General features: G+C 36.3%; 1 protein-coding gene across 3 annotated transcripts in view; it reads right to left on the minus strand.

The window, feature by feature from the left end:
• The window catches only part of PPP1R12A (protein phosphatase 1 regulatory subunit 12A), a 90649-nt gene that overhangs the window by 56771 nt on the left and 7916 nt on the right, over positions 1 to 25962 (minus strand). For all 3 annotated transcript variants that reach the window (XM_079715958.1, XM_079715957.1, XM_079715956.1), the window contains exons 2-4: positions 13579 to 13697; positions 4352 to 4511; positions 1070 to 1214 (exon numbers count right to left, since the gene is read on the minus strand). In XM_079715958.1, the coding sequence (XP_079572084.1) occupies positions 1070 to 1214; positions 4352 to 4511; positions 13579 to 13697 (424 nt within the window). The remainder of the gene's footprint in view (positions 1 to 1069; positions 1215 to 4351; positions 4512 to 13578; positions 13698 to 25962) is intronic.

The raw sequence follows: 25962 nt of genomic DNA on the forward strand, positions 1-25962 counted from the left end.
CATTTTCATCACCCCAAAAAGAAATGACATACCCATTAGCAATCCCCTCCTCACTCCCCCTCCCCCTCCCCGTCTGAGGCAACCACTAATATACTTTCTGTCACTACGGACTTGCCTATTCCAGACATTTCATATAAATGGAATCATACAATATATGGTCCTTTGTGACTGGCTTCTTTCACTTTGCAAACTGTTTTCAAGGTTCATCCATATTGTAGCATGTATCTACTTCATTCTTTTTCATTGCTGAATAATATTCCATTGCATGATATACCACCCTTTTGCTAATCTCTTCACCAGATGATGGACATCTGCTTTTGCTTTCTGGTACACAATGAATAATACTGCTATGAACATTTGTGTATAATTTTTGTGTGGACATCTGTTTAAATTTTCTTGGGTATATAGTTATGAGTGGAATTACTGGGTCATGTGGTAACTCCAAGTTTAACCTTTTTGAGATCTTATTTCTTCTTTACTGCCATAAAAATTAATTAAATTCTTAGTAGAGTAATAAAATAAACATATGTATTTCTAAACTACTTAAAAGTTCAGCCAGCCCAGGTATGACTTAGTTTCAAAAAGCAGTCCAGGTGAACATCTGTCACATCTATTTTTATTCATAGTGGAAAAGAAAATTTCAAAGAGCTGCTGACCAAAAATAGTAAGGATTTTTCCCGCTGCTAGCTTAGTCCTTATAATAACCCTACTGGTACAAGTTTCCAGAATGCCAGAAAGTTCATTATTTAGAATATATTCCACCTTATATGTTTGCAAAATTTCTTAATTTATGAATTTCTAAGAATATCAATGGAAGCACCCAAATCTACTCGACACGTATGGTAATACTATTACAGAAAAAGTAATACTTCTTTGTCGAACAAGACCAAATCACCTCACAAGTAGCTGGAAAAGACTTAATAATAAAAATGAATAAATGATTCACAAAATGTTTTGCACAGTTAATAAAACTTAATAGAATTAAATAATTTATATTCTCATAACATTTTTTAGACTAAAACTATATTTCTAGAAGCTAAAATATTTAAAGTACATTTGAAAGGCCTACCACTTTGTTGACCATCTCCATATCACATAGACTGTCCACTAAAATTCGACATGCTTCTTCTTTACCCCAATGAGCTGCAGCATGAAGAGGTGTCCAGCCATCATAATCTTTAATATTAACATCATAGCCTGCCTGTATTAAAAGTCTAAACAAATTACAGTGAATTAGATCATCATTAAAATCTAGAAATGATTGGACATAATTAACAGCTATATACCATGCAAGTTAACAAAAATTTGCAATATATTTCTTTTCATAGTTCAGAATCCCTCCTCCCCTCAACAAATTAACTAGGACAAAAGAATTCTCAGAAAACACTGGCATAGAGGATCTTGAGTTACTGCCATAATAATGAATTCAGTTTTAATTAATTCCTAATGACTATGAGTCTTATGGTTTGGTATGACACTGATTAATTCTTGTTAATATGTTTCTAACTGAAAATTTTGCAGGAAAGTCTATAAGTTTTCAAAACTATTGGAACTATTCATGAAACTTTATGATCTACCATTGGAAATTTTCATAGGAAACTGACTGTTAGAAACAAAACAAAGCAAAACAAATATTCCAAGGGGTCAAGTATACTTTTCTGTAGCAGTAGAAAGCAGATATTCTAATCATCAACAAAGCTAGAAAACAGGAATACGTTTTAATACAATGAAAAGAGTTGCATAAATGTTAGTATGCCCTTATAACTGTATATTGACATCAACCTTTATTTTATTTAGAAATTAAGCCCACAGAGAACAAAGAATGGGTCTATAAATTGCACACAGCACAGCGCCACACACAAAGGGGAACACTAAATACTTTATAACTCAAATCTGGTTAACCTTTACCTTACTTTCCAAGATGTTGACCTTGAGAAGGGCTTCTTTTTACCTACAGGAGGTGGTAGTGATAGCTAATATATAACCATTTATTTATGTTTCAAGAACTGATCCCCTATTTCCTAACAATATCTAAAGCAGATGTTTTTAATTATGGCTCCATAGTGGAACCATCTGAAAAACTTGCTATTGAAAAAAACAAAAAAAAAGCTTTCCCAGCTCCACCCCAGTTCCATTGAATTAATCAGTATCTTGGGAGATGGGCCCTATCAATCTGTACTTTGAATAAGTCCTGCATATGATCTCACATCACTGCCTGTCTCCTGCCTGCAGATCAATATTTAAGAGCCAGTGATCTAAAAAACACTCTAATAGATATAAGTCAGAAGATTTAGGTTAAAAAAATATGGCCACTAACATAAATATTATCAGATACTTTATTAATAGAGACAGAAATAATACTGGAATATAAGATAATAAAAATATACCCCCAATAGGAAATATGAACTATAATAATGTTAAATATCCTGAGAAATACAAAATTCTAAGTACTTGAGGGTCTGTGTGGAGAGAAAGGTAGACACACACCCCCCACCCCCCCAAACATAAGGCTCTCTATATGCCAGGCCATGCAAGGATACTCAAAAAAAATAAGACAGTATTTATTATGCTCAAGGAACTTCTAATAGAGGACAAAAGTTAAGTAAAACAACAATCAACCCTCACAGACAGGTTCTATGATGAAGCTGCAATAGGAGTACAGAGCTGAAAAGCATAAAAGTCAACTGAAAGTGTGTTTGGGGGGGAGGGGGTACGTGGGGAGACAGTTACATTTGAAATGGATCTCTTCTGTTTATTTTTGATTTCATATTTTCTTTCCTAAGTAAAATATTCACAAGTTTCAAAACTAAAAAAGAATAAATGCCTCGATAGCAAAGTCACTTTCCCACTGCTGACCTTTAGCCAACCAGTTTCCCTGCCCTAGAGATAACCATACTACTACTTTTGATTAGATCCTTACAGAGAGATTTTATGCATACATAAATAAATACAACTTAAATTTTTAAAACATAAACACAAATGAGGCATAGTTCTTAACACATCCTAGTGCTCTTTCCATATCTATAAGTAGTGTTTTAATTGCTATAGAGTATTCTAGTGAAAGGATGTATCATGATCTATTCAACCATTCTACTCCAATTATAAACAATGCTGCTAGCACATACCTTATTTCCTATGTGAGTGAGAATATCTGTAAAAAAAAATTTCTAGGGATTTCCCTGGTGGCACAGTGGTTAAGAATGTGCCTGCCAATGCAGGGGACATGGGTTCGCGCCCTGGTCCAGGAAGATCCCACATGCTGCAGAGCAACTAAGCCTGTGCACCACAACTACTGAAGCTTGCGCTCTACAGCCCCTGCTCTGCAACGAGAAGCCACTGCAGTGAGAAGCCCGCACACTGCAACAAAGAGTAGCCCCCGCTCACCGCAACGAGAGAAAGCCCGTGTGCAGCAACAAAGACCCAACACAGCCAAAAGTAAATAAATAAAATAAATAAATTTAAAAAAAAGTTAACTGTACTATTCGAGGAGAAGGCTTAAATTACTGAAGTGAGTAGGGATTGAAATAGGAGGGAAACCTGGAATAACTGACCCGCTTAAACTTCTTCACTGTTTTTACTGAGGAGAGGGAATAAGAAGGGATTGATATAAGAAACCAAAGTGGAACAAAAGCAACATAGAGGGTGCAGCAGATTTTGCTGAGGGCCAGTCTTATTAGCCTTCACATAGATATAACAAAAGTTATGCACTGAATTGTCTTTTCCATATAGTTGCCAACACCTTTGCACTGCGTAAGTAAAAACCAAAACATAAATTTATTGTGACATAAAGGAGCTTTGTCCCAAAAATATTTGTCGATCAGTATATAACCCTATATCGTCTAAGTTGCTTATGGTTTAATATTTAATATTATGCTAACAGCACTCTGAATTCCAGTGTTCATGTAGTGAAAATCTAAAACAAAATCAGATAAATTACATGTAAATAAACAATCAGTAGGAATCAAGCTCTCAGAATTTGATAGTATGTTTATATACAACATTGTTCTTAGTCTCTGTATCCAGAGCTAACCTATCTGGGAATCTCAAAGTGACTCTAATAATTTACTAGGCCAGAAGGTAACATATAATGGTTGTCTGACACTTAAATTTCACTTATTGGAAAACTGCAATGGAAGAACAGTAGAATACTCAAAATTTGAGAGTGAAAGAAAGAACTTTAGAAATAAAGCAATAACATTCAAGGTAGTTTTCTCTTTCTCCCTATAAACAGACATTAAATAACTTACACAAGCTGTTTCAAAATAATGTTAGCAGGTATCTTAAAAAAAGGAAAAGTGAAATAAAGAAAACAAATCAAAGCAGAAAAACAACTGTGAGAAGCAATACTTACTTTAAAACTTCTGTATAGCCTTTAGCAGCTGCAACATGAAGTGCTGTACCTCCAGATTTTGCATGCCGGACATCATTTATATGGCCACTATTTAGCCATTGTCTTGCATCTCTAAGCATTATTCGTTCTTCTTCCTTTCGAGCTGCTTCTATATCAACCCCTGATAAAATAAAATATTTTTTTTCATTTTTTTCTCTATAGTAAATGTTTTTGTTCGGAAATAAAATTATCCAAAACATTCCAAGTTTAATTGAAAATTAAAAGTGAAATTATATTTTTGAAAAATGGGCTGCTTAGAACAAGCTGGTTAAATAAAGAAATGTAGGAATACTGTAGATATTTTATTAGCATTCTCTATTGACTATTTAATTTTTGCCCTACAGTATTATTTTGGCTTTCTTTTTACCTTTTCTGCTTATTCCTTTTGTTTTTGAAGATTTGAATACTCCCCAAGGTATTCCCCATCCTTTGGTCTAAAAAAAAAGTTTGTTGTTTTAAACAATCATATGTATTTAAGTCTCAAATTTTTATCCACTGCTTTGACCAGTTCTCTGAACTCTAGCCTAGTAGGTACAAATGTTTATTGAACACTTCAACTTGGAGGTCCTGTCCTCATCTAAGATTGAACAGACCTTAAATCAGATTATTTTTCTACCAACACCTCTTTCTTTTTCCAACATAGTACATTGTTCATGCCATCAGTATCAGTTTTATAATTTTGGTAAGTTATATAGATGTTTATTCATTTAAAAGCATTAAGCGCTATGCTAGGTTGAGGTGATAAGAGTGGGGAGAATTCAAAAAGGAACATGACCTTCAAAGAGCTCAACACCCTGAGAAAAAAATTAAAATAGAAATGATAATCCTGAAATTCCTCAGTGATCTCATGTTATCTTATGGCTTCAAATGCTGGTTATTTAATAAATAGCACATACCATGATGCATTTATACTCCAAAAGACAATGAGCTTATTAAAAAAGGTAAATATACTGCTTTTTTATCTTGTATCCCCCACCATATGGATGGATACCTGATACAAAGTAAAAGGGGTCAGTAAATGTTTACTGAATGAATGATGAATACGTAAATACATGAGTAAAAAATAATTACACACACACACAACTCCTCAGCTAAGATCTCTTCTATAATTCATATCCATGTATCCAACTGGCTGGTTGGAATTTTTCATTCACTCATTCATTCAATCAATCAGTCAATATGTACTGAGTCTCTACTATATGTCAGGTACTTTATTAGGTGTTAGGGGTTTAGAAGTGAACCTATTATATGGCAGATGATACATCTGCAAAGGAAAAAAAAGCAGAGTAAAGGTACAGAGGGTAATGAGAAAGAGTTGTTATTTTATATAGGTTGGTAAAGAACAGTCTCTTTGATAAGGTGACATTACAGCAAGAAATAAAGTGACAGTCAGTCATACCATAATCTTAGAGAATATTCCAGACAGAGGAAAGTACTACAGATCTTCCTTGACTTACAATGGGGTTACATTCTGATAAATCCATCAAAAGTTGAAAATACCCTAAGTCTAAACTGCATATGATATACCTATCCTGTCATAGCTAAGTGCAGCCTACCTTAGACACGCTCAGAATACTTACATTAGCCTACAGTTGGGAAAAATCATCTAACACAAAGTCTGTTTTATAAATAAATTATTAAGTGCTGAATATCTCATGTAATTTACTGAACACTGTACTGAAAGTGAAAAACAGAATGGTCATATAGGTATAGAATGGTTGTTTAAGTGTATCAGTTTGGTTGTTTACCCTCATGATCACGTAGCTGACCAGAAGTTGCAGCTTGCTGCTGTTGACCAGCGTCACTGGGGAATATGTGCTGCACATCACTAGCCCAGGAAAAGATTGAAACTCAAAATCTGAAGTATGGTTTCTACTGAATGTGTATTGCTTTCACACCATCGTAAAGTTGAAGAATCGTTAAACTGAACCACTGTAAGTCAGGGACTGTCTGTAGTAAGCACTACAGGGGGCAGGGTGACAACACCTGACTCAATTTAAGAGGATCACTTAAGCTGAAAACTGAGGTATAGACTGGGAGGCTATAACAATAATTCAGGCAAGAGATGATGGTAACTTGAACCAGGGTGTAGCAGTGAAGGTAGTAAAGAGGTTAGATTCTGCATTCTTCAAGGCAAACCAACAGAATTTGCTGTTAGTTTGGATGTAGGAGAAAAAGAGAAGTCAAGGATGAATCAAAGGTTTTTAGCCTGAGCAACTAGAAAAATTAAATTTTCAGTTTCGGAAATGTGAAGTTTGAAATGCACTAACAGACATCCAATTGGAGTTAGCTGGATATCTGTCTGGAGAACAGAGAAGAGGTCAAAACTAGGGATGTAATATAATACATAATAAAATAATATAACACAGTCACTTCAAACTCAATGCTAAAATCTTATCTCAATTTTCCCTAGCCACTCTGCTTGCTGTTTGTCTTATATTTCCTATATTAGGTTCCAATACTTACCCAGAAACCCGGAAGTCATCCTTAATCCCTTTAATCCCTCCCTTTACCTTATCCCCAGCCTCCATCCAATTAGTCAGCAGATTCTGAGTTGCCATTCCTAAAATGTCTTCTTTTTTTCCTTCCTAAAATGTCTTCTTAATGGCCCCTAATCACTATTTTAGTTCGTCTTATGTCTCTCACACTTTGACGACTACAGCTGGCCCTTAATTCATTCTCCTCAGTTCCTTCTGAGTCATTCCCCACATCATCGCCAGACTGGTTTTTCTGTAGCAAAATACAATCATCTCTCTTTTCTATAAAAAAAAATCTGTCAATGATTGCTCACCTCCTACAAGACAAAGCTCAGCTCTTTAGTGTAGCAGACAGAGCCTTTTATGATTTGGTCTCAATGCGTTTTTAATCTCTAGTCTTTCTCCTCTATCATCACCCAGTGTTCTAACCATATAGATCTTCACATAGATCAAGTACATCATGTGCCTGTGCTGTTGTGCAAGCTAGTATCCTCTATCTGGAATGTATCCTTACCTTGCTTGCTTAGTAAATTACCATTTATTCAAGATACAACTGAACTGTTCAATTGAAGCTCAATCTCAAAAAAGTAGGCCACGACTGAAAAACATTTTTAAAATCCCGAGATTACAGAAGTTCAGGTAAAGTCATCTTCAAACTAGAGATCTCATTTTTTTCCCCAAATGTTTGCTCTTGGTGCTAGACCCAGCTATCCTCTTGAATTTTTCTTTTTTTCCCTAAATATTTACTTATTTATTTATTTGGCTGTGTCAGGTCTTAGTTGTGGCATGCAGGCTCAGTAGTTGTGGTGCACGGGCTCTAGAGCGCGTGGGCTTAATAGTTGCAGCATGCAGGCTTAGTTGCCCCATGGCACGTGGAATCTTAGTTCCGTGACCAGAGATTGAACCCACGTCCCCTGTGTTGGAAGGCGGATTCTTAACCACTGGACCACCAGGGAAGTCCCTCATTACTACATTTGAAAGAAATTTGCAATAAGGTTTTCCAAATAGACTTTATAAAAACAATTATATACACTATATATATGTAACAGACAAAACCTATTATAATCTTTAATTACAAAGTATCACCATTTCTATAATAATGCAATTTTATACATATATAAATTTCCTTTCAAAAGATAATCAGCCCATCTTTAAAATGCCTTCTAATGTTATTCATAAAAGAAATTATAAAGCTGTAACTGTTAATACATTAAGAATAATCTTTCTACTAAATGACTTTTCTCAGACTGATTTATTTTATTTTCTTATGCTTAATTTTTTTTACTGTCTTTTAATACATGAACATCTTTATTATCGTTATCCCTTTTCTCCTTATCATCTTAAAGAGTCTGACATTTATTGTCTTTTATTATTCTAAATTTCCTCTGGACTTGAAATTAAAAAAAACAGCTACTTCTTACTTCTGGATTTATCTAATTTCATGCTATCTTCACCCAATTACAAAGCAGTTACCCCCTGCTGCCACCAAATTGTGCCTTTACATGAATTATATATAAATACAACTCAAGTTTAAAATTAAAGTACATGTGAAGAGAAATTTCTTATGCTTAAGAAAATCCAGTTAGAAAAAAAAAACCCACCCTTGTTCTTAAAATCTTTTCAAAAATACCACTGATTAGAGCAATAGACCATTAATTTTTGTTTAAACCCCACTGGACTATGTATTACAATACCTGTTTTCTAATTCCAGTGCTTTAACTAGGCTAGCAACCTTGAGAAAGCCATAACTTCTTTGAATATTAGTATAATGGGTTAAGAACACAGACCTGAACCTAGACTGCTGGGTTTCAATCCCTGATTTGCCACTTACTAGCTCTATTATCTTGGGCAAGACACAACCTACACTAATATTCAGTTCTTTTATTTGTAAGATAGGAGTAATGAAAGTATATACCTATCCACAATGTTGTGAGGATTAAATTAATTAATATTATATGTGAAGTGTTTAGATCAGGAATAAGCACTAAGGTGTTAATTATCATGATCAGTTCTAAAAGTCTATGATTCTGCTTCTCTTTTACTGCATTGTGGTATAATAGGAAGAAGATCTTATAATGAATTTAATTGGTCCTTAATCCACCTATAATTGCAAGGTTTTTAAACAACAAAAACAATGTATATTGAACTAAATTGGGTGTGATATAATAAAGTGATTAGACTATTTAACATCTGTCACTGCTATAAAAAAAACAGTAGGGCTTCCCTGGTGGCACAGTGGTAGAGAGTCCACCTGCCGATGCAGGGGACAAGGGTTCGTGCCCCGGTCCGGGAGGATCCCACGTGCCGCGGAGCGGCTGGGCCCGTGAGCCATGGCTGCTGAGCCTGCGCGTCCGGAGCCTGTGCTCCGCAACGGGAGAGGCCACAACAGTGAGAGGCCCGCGTACCACAAAAAACAAAACAAAACAAAACAGTAAATGTTAGCTTGAAATGTAGCCAATTCTCATAGGTAAGAAAAAATAAAATCAAATTGGAATTTTGTTAGTTAAGAAATGCAAAAATTGACTTGTGTCCCACACTAAATAAAGAAAATTGCATTAAAACATTAACCAGAAATACTTTCATCTACTATTCAATTACTACTTTCAAAGGCAATCTACTCAAGCATGACTAGTTGTTAATCAAATATATTAGAATAAGAGCCAAAAGAGTGATTAAAGAATTTTAAAATATTAAATAATAACTTTCATACCAGGATAAATAATTTGAGAAATTTTGTCATTACTAGAGATATATTTAGGGTGCTCTTTTTATAAATGTTAAACTCTATTAGAGATGCCTCTATCTTTTGTTTCTTCAGAATAAAGTTATGCTATATAAATTCATGTATTCCCATTATATGAATAAAATGAATATCATGAAATATTTTCTAAGAGATATTCCTAATAAAATGCAGTATGGTACAGTGATGAAGAGTGTGGGCTCAAGGTATCTGTTACACTGTTTGGGACTGAACTACATACAGCACGACTTCCTACATGTATGACCTTGGGCAAATCACTGAGCCTCAGCTTCTCATCTGTAAAATGGGGTGATAGTAGTATTAATCTCTTAGAATAGCTGTGAGGATGAAATGAAATAATGCTTGTAAAGCCTTTTGCTCAATGCCTGGCAAATAATCGGTATTTAATAAGAGTTAGCTATTATTTTTAGTATCAGCTCTATACTTTGCAGTTTCAGGGTCATACTATATACTATTTTCCAGAATTTCCCCTCACCTATTATTTTCCCAGATTTACATTTTCCATCCTGACATTTCCTAAATCCCAACAGTGCACTGAACACTGTCATCTAGATGTGCTTTAGCAACCAAACTCAATATATCCCAAAACAAACTCATACACTCTCTAAATCCGTTCCTGCTTTGTCCCACATTTTCCCGAGTGAATTTATCCAATCATCACTTCTTAAACTGGAAACTTCAGGAGGCAAATTAGCTTGCCTCAATTCTTCCTTCATTTTCACATTCAATTCTCCACCAAGCTGTTTTAATTTTACCTTAATATTTTCTGAAAACAGTCCTGACTCTTTGCTCTTTTCCATCTTAAGTGTAACCATTTTGGCCCTTTTCATCTTTCACCTGGATTAAGTGAAGAATCTTCTTCAAGGAAGGCATGCCACCATGTATCCCCCACTCTAATGCATCCTCCAGATTACCCTCAGCTGCTTTATTACTAAAAACCAAATCCAATCAGGTTAATTTCCTGCTTGGGGATCTTTGTTGCATCTGTCTAATGCCTACAAAAGAGATGTCCACCATCTGGCTCCAGCCTAATCTTTTCAAGCCTCAACCTCATACTAATTCCATCCTGACTTTTCACTCCATTCCAATTCTAATGAATTCTCCACGTATGCTATGTCTCCAATTCCTTTTCTTTGCACATGTTGATACCCCTGTCTCACATGCCTTTTTTGTCCACTACCCCCTTCTTTGCCAAGTAAACTCCCTCTCAAATGTCATCACTCTCAAACCCTTCCTGACTACTGAAAACAGTCATAGGCTTTTCTGTTCTCCCACATCATTCTGTTCCTACCTATATTTTAGCACATAGCACACTGCATTGTGGGGCTCTGTTTATATATTTGTCACTTCTATACACCATGAAATCCTTAAGAACAAAGTGTGTCTCTTAAAAAAAAAAATACCCAAAAATACCCAGCACTCAGAACATATGCTGGCACCTTAATCAAAACCAAATGAATCATTACAACTAAAATCAGCCTTGCTAACAGTTTCCTTTATATAGAAGGAAACTAAAGACAAGAAGTTTTCAGTATATATCCCTGCCTTTCCCAGTTCATAATAATTGCTAACTACTATTAAACAATATTGTTGCTATCTATCTGGGCACTCACCAGGGCAAGCTGGACAGATAAGGGACTCTTCATCCAGGTTGATGCTTTATACCTATTCTTCCAGCTTCTTCAAGTCTTGAAGATCCCATTACTCCAAAATTGCTTGCTTAGGATACAGCTGTTAAAAGCTCTTCTGTGTATTTATCCAAGCTCCAGTTATGACTACTTTCCTAATGTGTGCCTTGTTTCTCCTGATCTCCAGGTACCTTCAGCCACTTGTTACAATGCCTCAACTCTATTTAGGCATTTAAATATTTCTTCAGTTTTAGTGCCTAAGATATATTTTTTTTAAACAACCAGGTAGTCATTATGAATTTTCCTAATCCCAAGGAATAAAAATCTCTTTTCAAGGAACTGACTTAGCTTCTATTTCTCTGCTTTTATTTCCTGATGAACCACATTTCAGCAGGAGTCAACCTTCTAAACCAATATCCCATACCTTAGGAAAATACAGTTATCTTCTGATAATACCCATTTAATCACTGCCTAGACATAATTTAATATAGTGGAAATCACACAGTAATATATATATATATATATATATATATATTAGTTTTTTTAAGTTGTAGTAAAATATGCATAACAAAATTTACTATCTTAATAACCATTTTAAGTAGACAGTTCAGTAGTGTTAAGTACATTTACACTGTTGCTCAATCAATGTCTAGAACTCTTTTCATTTTGCAAAACTGAAATGCTATGCTAATTAAACAACAAGTCCCCATTCCCACTTCCTCCTAGCTCCTGACAACCATCATTCCACTTTCTCTATGATTTTGAGTACTTGAGGTACACCTCATGGTAAGTGGAATCATACAGTATTTGCCTTTTTGTGACTGGCTTATTTCACATAGCATAATGTTCTCAAGGTTCATCCAGGCTGTAGCATATGTCAGAATTTCCTTCTTAATGCTGAGCAGCATTTTCTGTAAGTATATACTACATTTTGTTTATTCATTCATCCATTGATGAACACTTGGTTTTCTTCCATCTTTTAGTTATTGTGAATAATGTTATAAACCTGGGTGTACAAAAATCTCTTTGAAACCTTCCTTTGAATTCTTTGGTTATATGCCCAGAAGAGGAATTGCTGTATTATACAGCTTTATATTTATTGAGATATAATTCACATATTATTTAAAGTATACAATTCAGTGGTTTTAGTAAATTTGCAGAGCTGTGCAACCATTACCACAGTTTTAGAACACTCATCACTCCTGAAAGAAATTCTACCCATAAGCAACCATTCCTCATCTATAAATAGACATCTCCCAAATTTGTATCTCCAGCTTGTACCTCTCTCTATTAACATATTCAACGGCTTGGATATCTAATAGGCAAAACAAACTTAACATGTCTGAAAAATGAACCCCTGAGCTCTTCCTACAAAACTCACTTTTCCCACAACATTCATACCTCTCATAAAAACTTCACCCATCTAGTGGCTCAAACCAAAAATCTTAGGATCTTCCCTGCCTTCTTCTTTCTTACACACTGTAGTTTTAATCACTCAATGATCTTCTTGGCCAAACCTTCAAAATGTATCTAAAATCCAGGCTTCTCTCATCACTCTGTCTACTACCACCCTGCTCCTGCCCTTACCTTCCTATAATCTATTCTCAACACAACAGTCCCAGAGATCCTTTCTAAAGCAAGTCAGATCATGTCACTCCTCTATCTCAATCCCTCCACTAGCTCCCTATTTCACTCAGATTAAAAGCTAAAATCCTTCCAGTGGCCCACAAGGCCCTATGTGATAGGGTCCACTGCTACTTCTGTGACCTCAGCTCCTTCCAGCCTCTTCCTTGTTCTGCCTGCTTCCGTCATACCGGTCACACTCGCTGCTTCTCTGAAAACACCAGGCACCCTCCCATCCTTGAATTCAGTGGTTCCTCTGTATGCAATGTTCTTTCCCCAGACCTACATGATTCATACCATCACCCCAGTAAGACCTTTGCTTAAATACCACCTTATCAGTGACGACTTCTTGACCACTCTTTAAATTTGCAATGTGTCTCATTCACCCCGTACACTTCCTTATCCCCTTTGCCTGTTTTACTTCCCTCCAAAGCTGTTATTGACAGATAATTTTATGCCTTACCCTACCACTCATGATACTTCTTTCAACTTTAAAAATATTAAAAAGACGTAAAGTTAAGAATCATATTTTTTTTTCAAGTAGAACCTTACTTCACATATTGTTAGGTAAACTGATTTTTTTCCCACTCAAATTACGATTGCCCTTCAATGTCAACAATCATTTATTGAAAAAGTCAAGTATCATATTCTTTACAAAACAGTTTTAAACATATTTTCCATCTAGGTTGGTTACCTTACCTTGCCGATTAACTTCATTTTGAAGTAGCTCTTCCATTGCCTCCTCCTCAGCAATATCTAAAGGTGTGTCTCCTTCACTGTTGACAGCTCCTACATGTGCTCCCTGACCAATCAAAAACCTGTAAAATTAAAGGGAAGAGAGTTAAGCAATGATGGTATCATCAAAACAAGACTGAGTGCATAGCTAATGAGGCAAGCTCCTATGCAAGAGCAGCAATAAAAACCAAGGATAGCATAGGTATTATTTAAGTTTTAAGAAACTACCATAAAGCATGTTTTCTTTCCTTTTTAAAATTTTATATTTCCTAAAATTTTTCTATAATGTACACATATTAACTAATACAAAAATGTTATTTTAAAATAATTACAAAGTCTTTCATAGGATTATTTCAGACTGTCTCCATTAAGATTTTTCATTATCTCCATATTGACCAGTTTACTAACTGAACTTCATGCTCCCACTCTCATGCCATAAGCAATAGTTCTTAACCTTGGGCTCATGGGCATAATTCAGAAGGTCATTCAGCTGATACAGATATATTAAAATACTGTGTATGTTCATCACTATTTTGAAATTAAGGTAATTATTAGACCAACTACTAAGTCTTTTTATTTAATGTGTTACTAAAGAAGCACATACACACTTTGTACTCAGTATTTTATTTGACGCATCCAAAACGCAATACTAAGAACATATTCACAGGCTTCATCAAACCTGACAAAGGGATCCAGATACAAAATGGTTGCGAATCTCTTTCACTATGCCAACTGCACATCTCCCAGAATCATCTATTTAACACAACCAGAGTCAATTTCCAACTTAAAATTCTTTGAATTGTTGTCCATGCTAGGAGAAAACATACCTACATGGCCCTTACTGATCTGGTTTTGTCTTCTTTTCAGCCTCATTCCTCTTCCTTCTTGTATCACACTTTAGACTCCAACAATATGGAACTGTTTGTAGTTCCAGATTAAGCCATGTTCTTTTGGCATCCCTGATTTTACTTTTCTATTAAAGAATGGCTCCCTTTTTTCTGATGTTCCTAATCAATCTAACTCTTATTTGTAAATTTTTTTTTACAAGCTACATGACAATATTCGTATTATCAAAACAGTGGAGGAAAAAAAGCCCTCAGAGTTTTAAAAAAAGAAGAAAAAAAGAAAAAACTCCCTTACATCTCTCCTTCTGTTATCATGTTCCCTCCCCAGGGATAAACACTATCAACAGCATGGCAAATATCTTTCTGGTACCTTTGCTATGAATTTACATGTGTGTCTATAAAGAAATATATACAGTCACTTTGGAGGTTCTTTTTGTAAAACAAGAATTAATGGGGTTACTTTAAATGTACTGGAGTGCAACACTTGCCTTCTAATAGCTGAAAAATATTCCACAATATGGCTGGATCATACTTTTATTTAATGCCATCCTCCTAATGGATGTGTTCTTAAATGGACATTTGACATTATCAATCTTTAAAATTTTTCTCAACGTGATGAGAATAAAGCATCTTATCATTGTTTTCTTTCCTGATTACACACGAGTTTGAAAAAAATCTGGATGTGTTCACTAGCATTTGTATTTTCTCCTTTTGTGAACTTCTTATTTACTTCTTTTGCTTATATTTTCGTGTGCCTTAACTCAACAAATACTTATGGGGTGTTGTTATAGATTGAATGGTTTTGTGTTCCTCCAAAATTCATGTTGAAACCCCAAGCCACCAATATGATGCTATTAGGAGGTAGGGCTTTGGGGAGGTAATTAGGTATAGATGAGGTAGAGGTTGGAGAACCATGATGGGATTAATGTTTTTAAAGAGGAAGAGAGTCGAGCTCACTGTCTCTCTGCATGGAGGGCACAGCAAGATGGCAGCCATCTGCAAGTCAGGAAAAGAGCCCTCACCAGACACAGAATTGGCCAGCACCTTGATCTTGTACTGTCTAGGCTCCAGAACTGTGAGAAACAAATGTCTGTTGTTTAAGCATCCCAGTTTACGGCATTTTCTTACAGCAGCCAAAGCTGACTGAGACAGGTGTCTACTATGTATCTACCACTATGTTACATGTCAGGCATATAATAGTAAGCAAAAACAAATGCAGATCTTCCCCTCAAAGATCTTATAATCTAGAAAGAGAGCTAGATTAATTCCCTAAATACATGTAAAACTTTGATGTCTTATAACAGTGAGTTATGTCTACAAGTGAATAATAGAATAATTTGATTTAGTAAGGTCAGGAAAGGATTCTCTGAACAATATATAGGTACTAGCAAACATAATAGAAGGAGAGTATGTTCCAGAAGAGAGAACAAAAGGCACCAAAAACCTGTGACAGGAAGTGTGTATAGCTAGACAAGGGTTTGGTTCATTCTCCTGAGAGTAAATGAAAGAATCAATCTCTATATAATATGTCAGGTACACCCCAAAGTCAGTAAATGTTTATTCTGTAAGATCTGTAAATGATCAACTATGTGTTTCAAAAAGATCACTTTGTGAAGTATGGAAAATAAATGAGAATGGAGAAAGAATGAAAGTAGTCAGACCAGCTAATGAGCTACTGCAGCAGTAGACAAAAATTATGTTGGAAGCTTGAATTTGATGGAGGAAATGGATAAATTCTGAGATATCTAGGAGATACTAGAGATCAGCTGGATATGAGAAGCAAGGGTGAGGAAGGTGTCTATGATACACTGAAGTTCTTGACTTGTCTGTGATAGATGGATGGTGGTACTAATAAATGATACACAAAAAAATAAGTTATTCCCTCCTTCTGACAAATAGATGTGCTGCAAATATTTTTCCCATATTGTCACCACATTAAAAAAAAAAAAGCAAACCTTTTCTTACAGCATTTTGTATTTGAGTGAAATTTAAAGGTTGTATGAAGTCAGGTCTGTCAATCTTTTGCTTTAAGAAGGACTTTACCAACTAGCTATTGATATCTGTGTGGAGATGTAACTTTTACAAGACACACACACACATAGAAAGAGAAAGATAGAAAAAGGAAAGAATATACACTATAAAGTTAACAGAGGTAGCATTAGGAGGAATTTGCTTTTAAAATTTTTTTAATTTTATTTTTTAGCCACACTGTGTGGCATGTAGGATCTCAGTTCCCGGACCAGGGATCAAACCCACGCCCCCTGCAGTGGAACTGTGAAGTCTTAACTACTGGACCACCAGGGAAGTCCCACATTAGGAGGGACTTGTATTAGTTGGGGTTTTCGTTGGGGGGGGGATTTTTTTTGTTATCCTAGTTTTCTGCAGCAAGTTTATTTTGTGGATGTATATTAGACCACAAAAATGGCTACCATGCCATTTTATAGCCTGGTATTTTTACAATTAATAATGTTATAAACATTTCTCCTTGTGCAAAACAATGTTTCATTTTTATGATCTTCACGGGGACGTCTACAAACAGAAGTCATATTTGAATTGAAGAAACTTTTTCTGTTTCACAGTTTAAAAAAATGTAATATAAAACTAATGAAGAACATTTACATACTACAAATAAATAAATAAATGAATGAATCTGGAGCAAAAAAAATAAGATATTAGTGGAGTAGAACTTGTGCTATGCTCCGGGGAATATGTACATATTCTGCTAGGCAAAATCTCAAACAATCGGAGATATTTACATAAAACCACGTATATTTTGCTTAGGTAGTAGAAATCATTCACAGGATGTAAAGACAGAATAAAAGGAAGACCTCAGAGTGGCTGCAGTGCTAGCAGAGGAAAGCAGAGTCTCAAGGAAATAACAGGTCAAAGCCAAAAAGAGACAATCCAAAATTTATATAAACAGGCAGGATGTTAAGAGAAACTAACAAGAGTAAAGTTGCGAAAACTGCTGGCAGGAAGTAGGGCCTGGAGCAATCCCTGAGCCAAAAGTTTAGGTATAAATATGTATGCATAGAATTCACAAACCTCTCCATGACTCAAGAACTATTACTTGCAAATGTAAAATAAATAAATAAATAAATAAACCCCCATGGCATTAATTCTTATTTACCACGAATAATCTCAAAAAGCCATTCAAAGATTGGTTGGGTGAAAAAAAAAAGCATAAACATTTAAATTCTGCAGACTTCGGGTTTGGTTCCCACCTCTGTTTCTTGACAGTTGTGTGATATTCATCAACTTAAAACATTTGAAACCTAGCTTATAGGTAACTTACAGGGCTGTGTTATGTTTAAATGAGTTAATGTCTAAAAACAAAATTAAAATTCTATCTATTATCACATCACGCAAAATCATCACACTTAGAAAGCAATGTTTAAGATAATGTGAAACAAAATACAGGCTATCTGGAATACCAGAAACTCACTTTGTGGGACCCTTGGAGATACTGAAAACAGATGGTCAGATTTCCTTCAGAACAAAAAGGGCTGGGGTATTAAAAGCAGCTCATGGGACTGCTGATTAGGAAAAATACACTATATTTATTGTAAGATTTCTTGGGGGGAAAAAAAAAAACTATGAAGATTTCACACAGGAGTCCCAAACTGAAAGTCAGAATATTAGGCTGTTTCTCAGATGGGTAACTTTTTTGAATGCTTCAAGGTTTAAAAAAAAAAAAAAAGGGCAGGCTTTTATTTGCTTAACAATGGTTAATGATGTCCTTAAGCAATACAAAAGAGGCCAACATAGGAGATGCCACCTATTGAATGGTGAAAATCATTATAAATTACTGAAGTGAAAAATGGCAAACTGCTAGGTTTACTGAGATTTATAATAACCTACAGCTTTGAGTCAATAAATAATTTTGGATAATTAATAAACCTCAAATTCAAGACATGATTCAAATGGATTTCTACAAAATTATTTGCATATGTGTGAATTTAAAAATCTAATAAAAGGTGTAAAACTTGTTAACCAAGTTATCGGTTGCAACTTGGATGTGGTATATTAAATGGATAGGATTCTATCTGGGTTAGAATGATTCAGTGTTAACTGAATTCAGCAGACAAATCTGACAGTCTAATAATTATCTTGGATTCTGAGTTTTGTCAAAAGCCAAACCACAGAAGAGATTGAGAAGGAGAAATAGTTCATTTTAAAAATTTGATGTTTTAATTAAAGCTCCTGTCTTTAAATTAGAAGCTAATGAGAACACAGTAATCAAAGAGACAAAGAGAAAGAAATTTCAACAGCAAGAGCTGAATATATTTAGTGTTTAAACTTAATGTACATTGTTTTATTTACTGTAGAAAAACTAGTATCAAGAAGTTGTTTTAGCCAATACATGGATTTTTCATGTATTCAATACATGAATTTTTAAAATTCGAAATGTCAGTGCAGCCTTAAAAAAGTGGTTCTGTCATACAGATGAATCTCAAGGCCATTATGGCAAGCAAAATAAGTCAGTCCCAAAAGGCCAAACGCTATATGATTCCACTCACATGAAGTGTCTAAAGTTGTCAAAATCATAAACACAGCAAATGGAAAGGTGGTTACCAAGGGCTAGGGGAGTGGGGAGGGAAATTGGTGTTTACCAGGTGGTTTTCGCGTTGCAAGATGAAACATCCTAGAGATCTGCTGCAAAGCAATGTGAATATGCTCAACACTATTAAACCGTACACTGTAACATGGCCAAGATGATATATTTAATATTACGTTTGTACCACACACACAAAAACCCACAAAGTCAGAAAACCACTGAAATAGTTGTTTCTTGAAAATGTAAATGAATTACTCAAAGCCATCCAATGAGACAGAAATTATGAAAACTAAGCTACCTGAACTTTTCAAAGATGGGTACGAGAACACTGTACTATTAACTTCAAAAATAAATGCAGACTTCCTTGGTGGCGCAGTGGTTAAGAATCTGCCCGCCAATTCAGGGGACACGGGTTCGATCCCTGGTCCAGGAACATCCCACATGCCGTGGCGCAACTAAGCCCGTGTGCCACAACTACTGAGCCTGCACCCTAGAGCCCGCGAGCCACAACTACTGAGCCTGTGTGCCATAACTACTGAAGCCCACGCGTCTACAGCCCGTGCTCCGCAACAAGAGAAGCCACTGCAATGAGAAGCTTGCGTACCGCAACAAAGAGTAGCCCCGCTCGCCACAACTAGAGAAAGCCCACGTGCATCAACAAAGACCCAACGCAGCCAAAAATAAATAAAATATATTAAAATATATATTAAAATAAATAAATAAGTAAATGCTATTTTCTTTTGGAAGCCGCTGAGCAACACAAAATCAGTGTAAATAACCTTATGCATCTTCAGTGGGAATGCACTTTCCTATTTCATATTTGAAGTTCGATATCACAATAAAAAACAGTTGAGGGCTTCCCTGGTGGCGCAGTGGTTGAGAGTCCACCTGCTGATGCAGGGGACACGGGTTCATGCCCCGGTCCTGGAAGATCCCACATGCCGCGGAGCGGTTGGGCTCGTGAGCCATGGCCGCTGAGCCTGCGCGTCCAGAGCCTGTGCTCCACAGCAGGAGAAGCCACAACAGTGAGAGGCCCGTGTACCAAAAAAAAAAAAAAACAAAAAACAAAAAACAAAAAACAGTTGAAAGTAACTATAACAGTAAGAATCCAAACAAAGGTTCTGACCTGGAACTTTTGCAAGTTTTCTTTAAAATAACAGTTCTTTCCTTCAGCACCTGACAAATGTTGTGCCACTTCCTTCTGGTCTCCATGTTTCTGATGAGAAGTCTGCCTTAATGCAATGCCCCCTGCCCCAATGTTATACTAGTTCCTTTCTCATTGCTTTCAAGATTTTTACTTTGTCTTTTGTTTTCAAAATTGCTCTGGTTTATCCTGTTTGAAATTTGCTAAACTTCTTGAATCTGTAGGTTTGTATCTTTTGCCAAGTTTGAGTAAGTTTTTAGCCATCATTTATTATTTCTTTAAATACTTTTCCAGCCATGCCCTCTTTCTCTTCTTCTGGGACTCCAATGGCATAAATGTTAGCTCTCTGGTATACTCCCACAGGCCCCTGAGGCTCTGTTCATTTTATTTTAGTCTATTTTCTCTCTGTTGCCCAGATTTGGTAATTTCTATTGTTCTGTTTTTCAGTTCACCAATTCTTCCTTCTATCGCCTCCATTCTGCTGCTGAGCCTATCTGCTATTTATTTCAGTTACTGGATTTTTCAGTTCCAAAATTCCCATTTGGTTCCCCTTCATATCTTCTATTTCTTTGCAGACTTTTTTTTGGCTGAGACTTTTTTTCATTTGTTTGAAGCACACTTGTAATTGGTTGTTGAAGCATTTCTGTGAGAGCTGCTCTATAATCTTTGTCAAATAATTTTAAGATTAATATCTCTGTAATCTTAATGCTGGTCTCTATTGTCTTTTTCATTCAATTTGAGAGGTTCCTTGGTATGACAACTGATTTTCAATTGAAATTGGAACACTCTGGGCATTATATTATGAGACTCTAGATTGTGCTTAAATCTTCTATGTTAGCTGACTATATTTGGCCCTGCTCTAGCAGAAAAGATGGGGAGATGCCATCTCATTATTACAAGCTAGGGGTAGAAGTTCAGGTTCCCCACTTAGCCACCATTGACACTAGCGATGGAACAGCTCCTTGTTACTTCTGACTCCCCACCAAGCCTTCACCGATACCTCCCTGGCTAAGGAGGCTATGGGTGCCTCACTACTACACCCTATGTGGCCTCCACTGACACCATAAGGGGAGAAAGAGTTAGGCCTCTTTACTGATGGGTGGTGGTGAAAGTATTTACTCTCTACCAGGCCTCTTCTGACTCCACCCCAGTGGGGAGGAGTAGGAGCTCCTTTTTACTGCCAGGTGGGGGTATAAGTCCAGGCTTCGCACGTGGTCTCCAGTGCCAGTTAGGGGAGGGCTAGTTAACTATCCAATGGGGATGAGAATCTCAGCAGGTTCTGTATCTGGCCTAATCTGACATCATGACAGTAGAGGTGCTAGGGCACCTCATGATAGCCTGGTAATGCTGGAAGTCTACGCTCCCTACCTGGCCTTTGTTACTGAGGGTATGGGTGGGACCGAAGTTTTTTTCTGCAGTGTTTGGCTGGAGTAGTTTTTTTTGTTTTTTTTGTTTTTTTTAAGGTTTTAGGGTGCCCCTCTCCTAGTATTTGGCTAAAGAGGTTAGGCTTTTGTTGGGGCTTTTTTGGGGGGGCAGTGTGGGGCCATTGGTGCTTCTGGGTTATCAGGTTCCTCAGTTCCAAGTGTGGTATATCTGAGGCAAAGAGAAAAGCCAGAAAATTACTCCTGTCATTCTTTGGATCCTGAGATCCCCAGGTGTTCTGTCTTCTATCTTATAGAGTCTTTGTATATTTTATATATCATGTTCAGGGTTTTTAGTTGTATTCAGCAGGAGGAATAGGGAAAAACGTTATCTATTCTATTTTCCAAGAAGCAGAAATTCTCATTTTTAATTGTCAGGAAATTGTAATGTTTATAACATTACCAATTTTAACCTTTTAAAAAATTTCATTTTGTCAAAATCCCACAGGTAGAAGTATTATTTTTAAATATAAACCCTGTTACTAGTCCAATAACATGGACTAATGTACCTTGCCAAATACTGTGCTAAATTTCTGGCATCATGGTTTCACAATTATGCTACAGATACAATTAATTATGCAGATAGCAAAGACCAGGCTATTGTATGTGAGAGAAATGAATCTATTTGTGAAAGTGGGCTCTATTTTCCAGTTATCTAGGCACCCGGATTGTCAAAACAAAACAAAACACAAAAACAAATTCAAAATGTGCAGAAGGATTTAAATTCCTCTCCTCTCTTTGCAAAGCCACCTTTAAATACAGGAAATTCTGTAGGTTTCGTCTTCAGCATTTCTTATTTCTCTTAATTATTCCCCAGAGCAGTGACTAGACTTCTTTGACCATGCACTAACTCCTGAAAATGCATATTTATTAAAATCAATTACATGCACTACTGTCTTACTCTATTACTGTATCTCCCAATTCCCAGAGGCAAAAATCCTACTCATTGTGTAATAATTCTAAGATATACATTTTCCCCAAATTTTAACATTGCTGAAATCTTCTACAATCTATTGACCTTACAATCAATGATGTCTTAGCAATGGATAATGGCCACAATATGGTTGTCATCATTTGTCTTCATGTAACCCCAGTCACAGCTATTCATATTGTTTTCAAGTTCAACTGATTTATGTGCATTCATACCTTTGATACCTTATTTACTGAGCTTAACTGTTACTTAAAATGTCTTCCTTGATGGTGTCTGAAACTTTTTGTTGATACCTTGTAGTAAGATCAAGAAAACACCACCAACAACACTTGCAGAATGCTATCAGTGGCTTAGAAGAAAATCCCAAAGGCAACAATAAAATGTGCTTAAGTAATGCTGCATCCAAGACACTACAATTAGATAAAGAATGATACTGTGTGTGTGTGTGTGGGAAAAACCCCAAGGTGCTTAAAAACAAAATACCACACACACTGTATTACAGTTTTTTTTTTTTAACCTTTTAAACTGGTACATAAAATAATGACAATGTGTTATGACGATGGCATCTTAGATTTGATGAAATTCAGTTTATGTATTATAAACATACCCAAAGAAGTCCTGGCTTCCTATTGCACCTTTTTAATTGGCATCTCAAACTAGGCCTATTTAAATTCACATTCCACTACACTCTTTCCTCTGCTTCCCTCAATCTTGCTCTTTAATTCCTTAATACTAAAGTTAAAGGGCATCATTTTCCCAAATACAAAGGCTAGAAAGGGAGGCAGAATGGTGTAGCGTCTTAAAGTGCAGACTTGACAAGTTAGACTGTCTAGGTTCAAATCCTAGCTCTGCCAATTATCGTGTGTGATTTCTCTCTATGACTCAGTTTCCTCACCTATAAAATAAGAATTATAATACAGGCCAACCATCACTCATCCAAACCCAGATTTCAAAACTTTTCTTTTAATTAATTAATTAATTAATTAATTAATAATCTATTTATGTATGGCTGCATTGGGTCTTCGTTGTTGTGCGCGGGCTTTCTCTAGTTGCGGCGGGTGGGGGCTACTCTTCAGTGCAGTGCATGGGCTTCTCACTGCAGTGGCTTGTCTTGTTGTGGAGCACAGGCTCTAGGCACGTTGACTTCAGTAGTTGTGGCACACGGGCTCTAGAGTGCAGGCTCAGTAGTTGTGGCTCACGGGCTTAGGTGCTCCATGGCATGTGGGATCTTCCCAGACCAGGACTCAAACCTGTGTCCCCTGCACCGGCAGGTGGATTACTAACCACTGCACCTCCAGGGAAGCCCTCAAAACTTTTCATATTTTAGAAATATAATATTGTAGATTATGCAACACCCTTATTGAGTCTGAGGCGGTACTCCGTAACCAAACACGTTAATATTTTTGCAAAAAATAAGTTTAGTTAAGTGGGGGAGAAACAAAGACTATAAATAGCCTCGTATCAGTTCAAGTCATGGTGAGTTGCCAAATGAGCCTACACCAAACTTACAATGTATTTTGTCATTTTTCAGAGTTTTGAGGGTTTGGAATTGTGCATCTGGGCCTGTGGGGTGGTGGCAGCAATATATTTTCATGTAATTGTTGGGATGACCAAAATTATGTATATTAAAGGACTTAGAGCAGTGACTGGCACACAGTAAGCACTCAATAAATGCTAGCTATTATCAGCATTATCACTACCTTTGATTTTTCCTCCCACCTTACTATCAAGATCCAGTGAATCACACCAAGCCTTATTAATTTTATTTTCCAAATTTCTTTCAGATCTGCCCCACTTCCAAGCTCACTGCCACTGCCCTGTCTCTAACTCCCTAATCCCTCATCTGTTCAAACTCCCTAATCAGTCAAGAATTGTCTTCTTAAAATACAGAGTAAGGATCATCATGTTCCTAAAAACGCATCACCACTAAAGGTCAGATAGCAAGGCATACAAATTCCTCTGTGCTGTAGTCCTCAGTTCCCTCTTCTTGTCTTATCAGTTACTCTCTCCATATACCACTAACACTCCTCTCCTCAAAAAACGATGACTCCAGGGGGCTTCCCTGGTGGCGCAGTGCTCGAGAGTCCGCCTGCCAATGCAGGGGACATGGGTTTGTGCCCCGGTCCAGGAAGATCCCACATGCCGCGGAGCGGCTGGGCCCGTGAGCCATGGCCGCTGAGCCTGCACGTCCGGAGCCTGTGCTTCGAAACGGGAGAGGCCGCAACGGTGAGAGGCCCGAGTAACGCAAAAAAAAAAACAAAACCAAAAAAAAATGATGACTCCAAAGAAGTCCCTTTGTCCAATGCAATCACGACCAGTACCTACTTGGTTAACCAGAAAAGCTGATTAAAATAGGGAATAGTAAAACATAATACATATTTGAAAATAAATAAATGCAAGACATTTATTTCAACGTAGACAATACTGGGGAACGTCTCCAATGACTTAAATCCATGCTCCCTTTCTTACATAAATGACAGTCATAATGCACTAAGACTTCAAAGTGTCTTAAAGTGAAACAAACACTAGAAGTCAACAGAAAAGCAATCTGAGTATATACTCCTAGATATTTTTTCTTTCAATCTTTCATTTGTTGCACCCACACCTAATTAAACAGCAATTATATTTTTAGGACCTTGCCTTTATTGAGGCTTTCCAAAATATTTAACTTAGTAATAGCAATAACTTTCTTTTCTGTACACATTTCATCAGTTTTGGATATTTAATTAAATTATAAAATCACTAACAAGTGGAATAGATATTAATAGGCTAGAACACACACAACTAACTTTTGGTAGGCTTGCAATTCAACTGGTGGAAACAGAAGTAAGTGAGCCTAGTAGAAGTAGTCTATTTGTTGCAATGTTCAGTTTTAACAACTTTATGGGAATCAATCAATATGTTTTAACAAAGAAATGGCAAATGTTAGTTAATAGAGTGGAGGCCAGTTGAAAGAGCTTTAACCATGTATTATTTCCCATTCATGACTAACATGACTTTTCTCAGACAACTCCCAACTCCCAGAGGCAAAAACCCTGCCCATTGTTTAATATAACAGTTAATGTCACCTCCTCTGGAATCTTTCTCTGAATGGCCTAAACAGAATTGATCACTTCTTCCTCCGTGTTCCTTGTACATCTCTTCGTCCATTTATTCTATCTAGTACTGGCAAGTCAAAGCTTGAAGATTAGGAGCGGTTGCAGTCATTTTTACATCTTACAATGCCTAACGCTACTATAGGAGACAGTTGTGATAGAACAGAAAGAACATCAGAATTTGAGTCTTGAGAATGAGGGTCCAGTTCTGATTGTGAAATGGAAATAACAGTGAACACGCCCATACAGTTGTTAAAAAAAAACTGAGTAGGAATGTATATGAGAATATTAGTTTCGGGCAAATATACCTCATTATTATTATAGCAAGATATAAATAAGTATCTTGTGAATAAA

Source organism: Hyperoodon ampullatus, assembly GCF_949752795.1.
Source record: "Hyperoodon ampullatus genome assembly, chromosome: 11".
NCBI lineage: Eukaryota > Metazoa > Chordata > Mammalia > Artiodactyla > Ziphiidae > Hyperoodon > Hyperoodon ampullatus.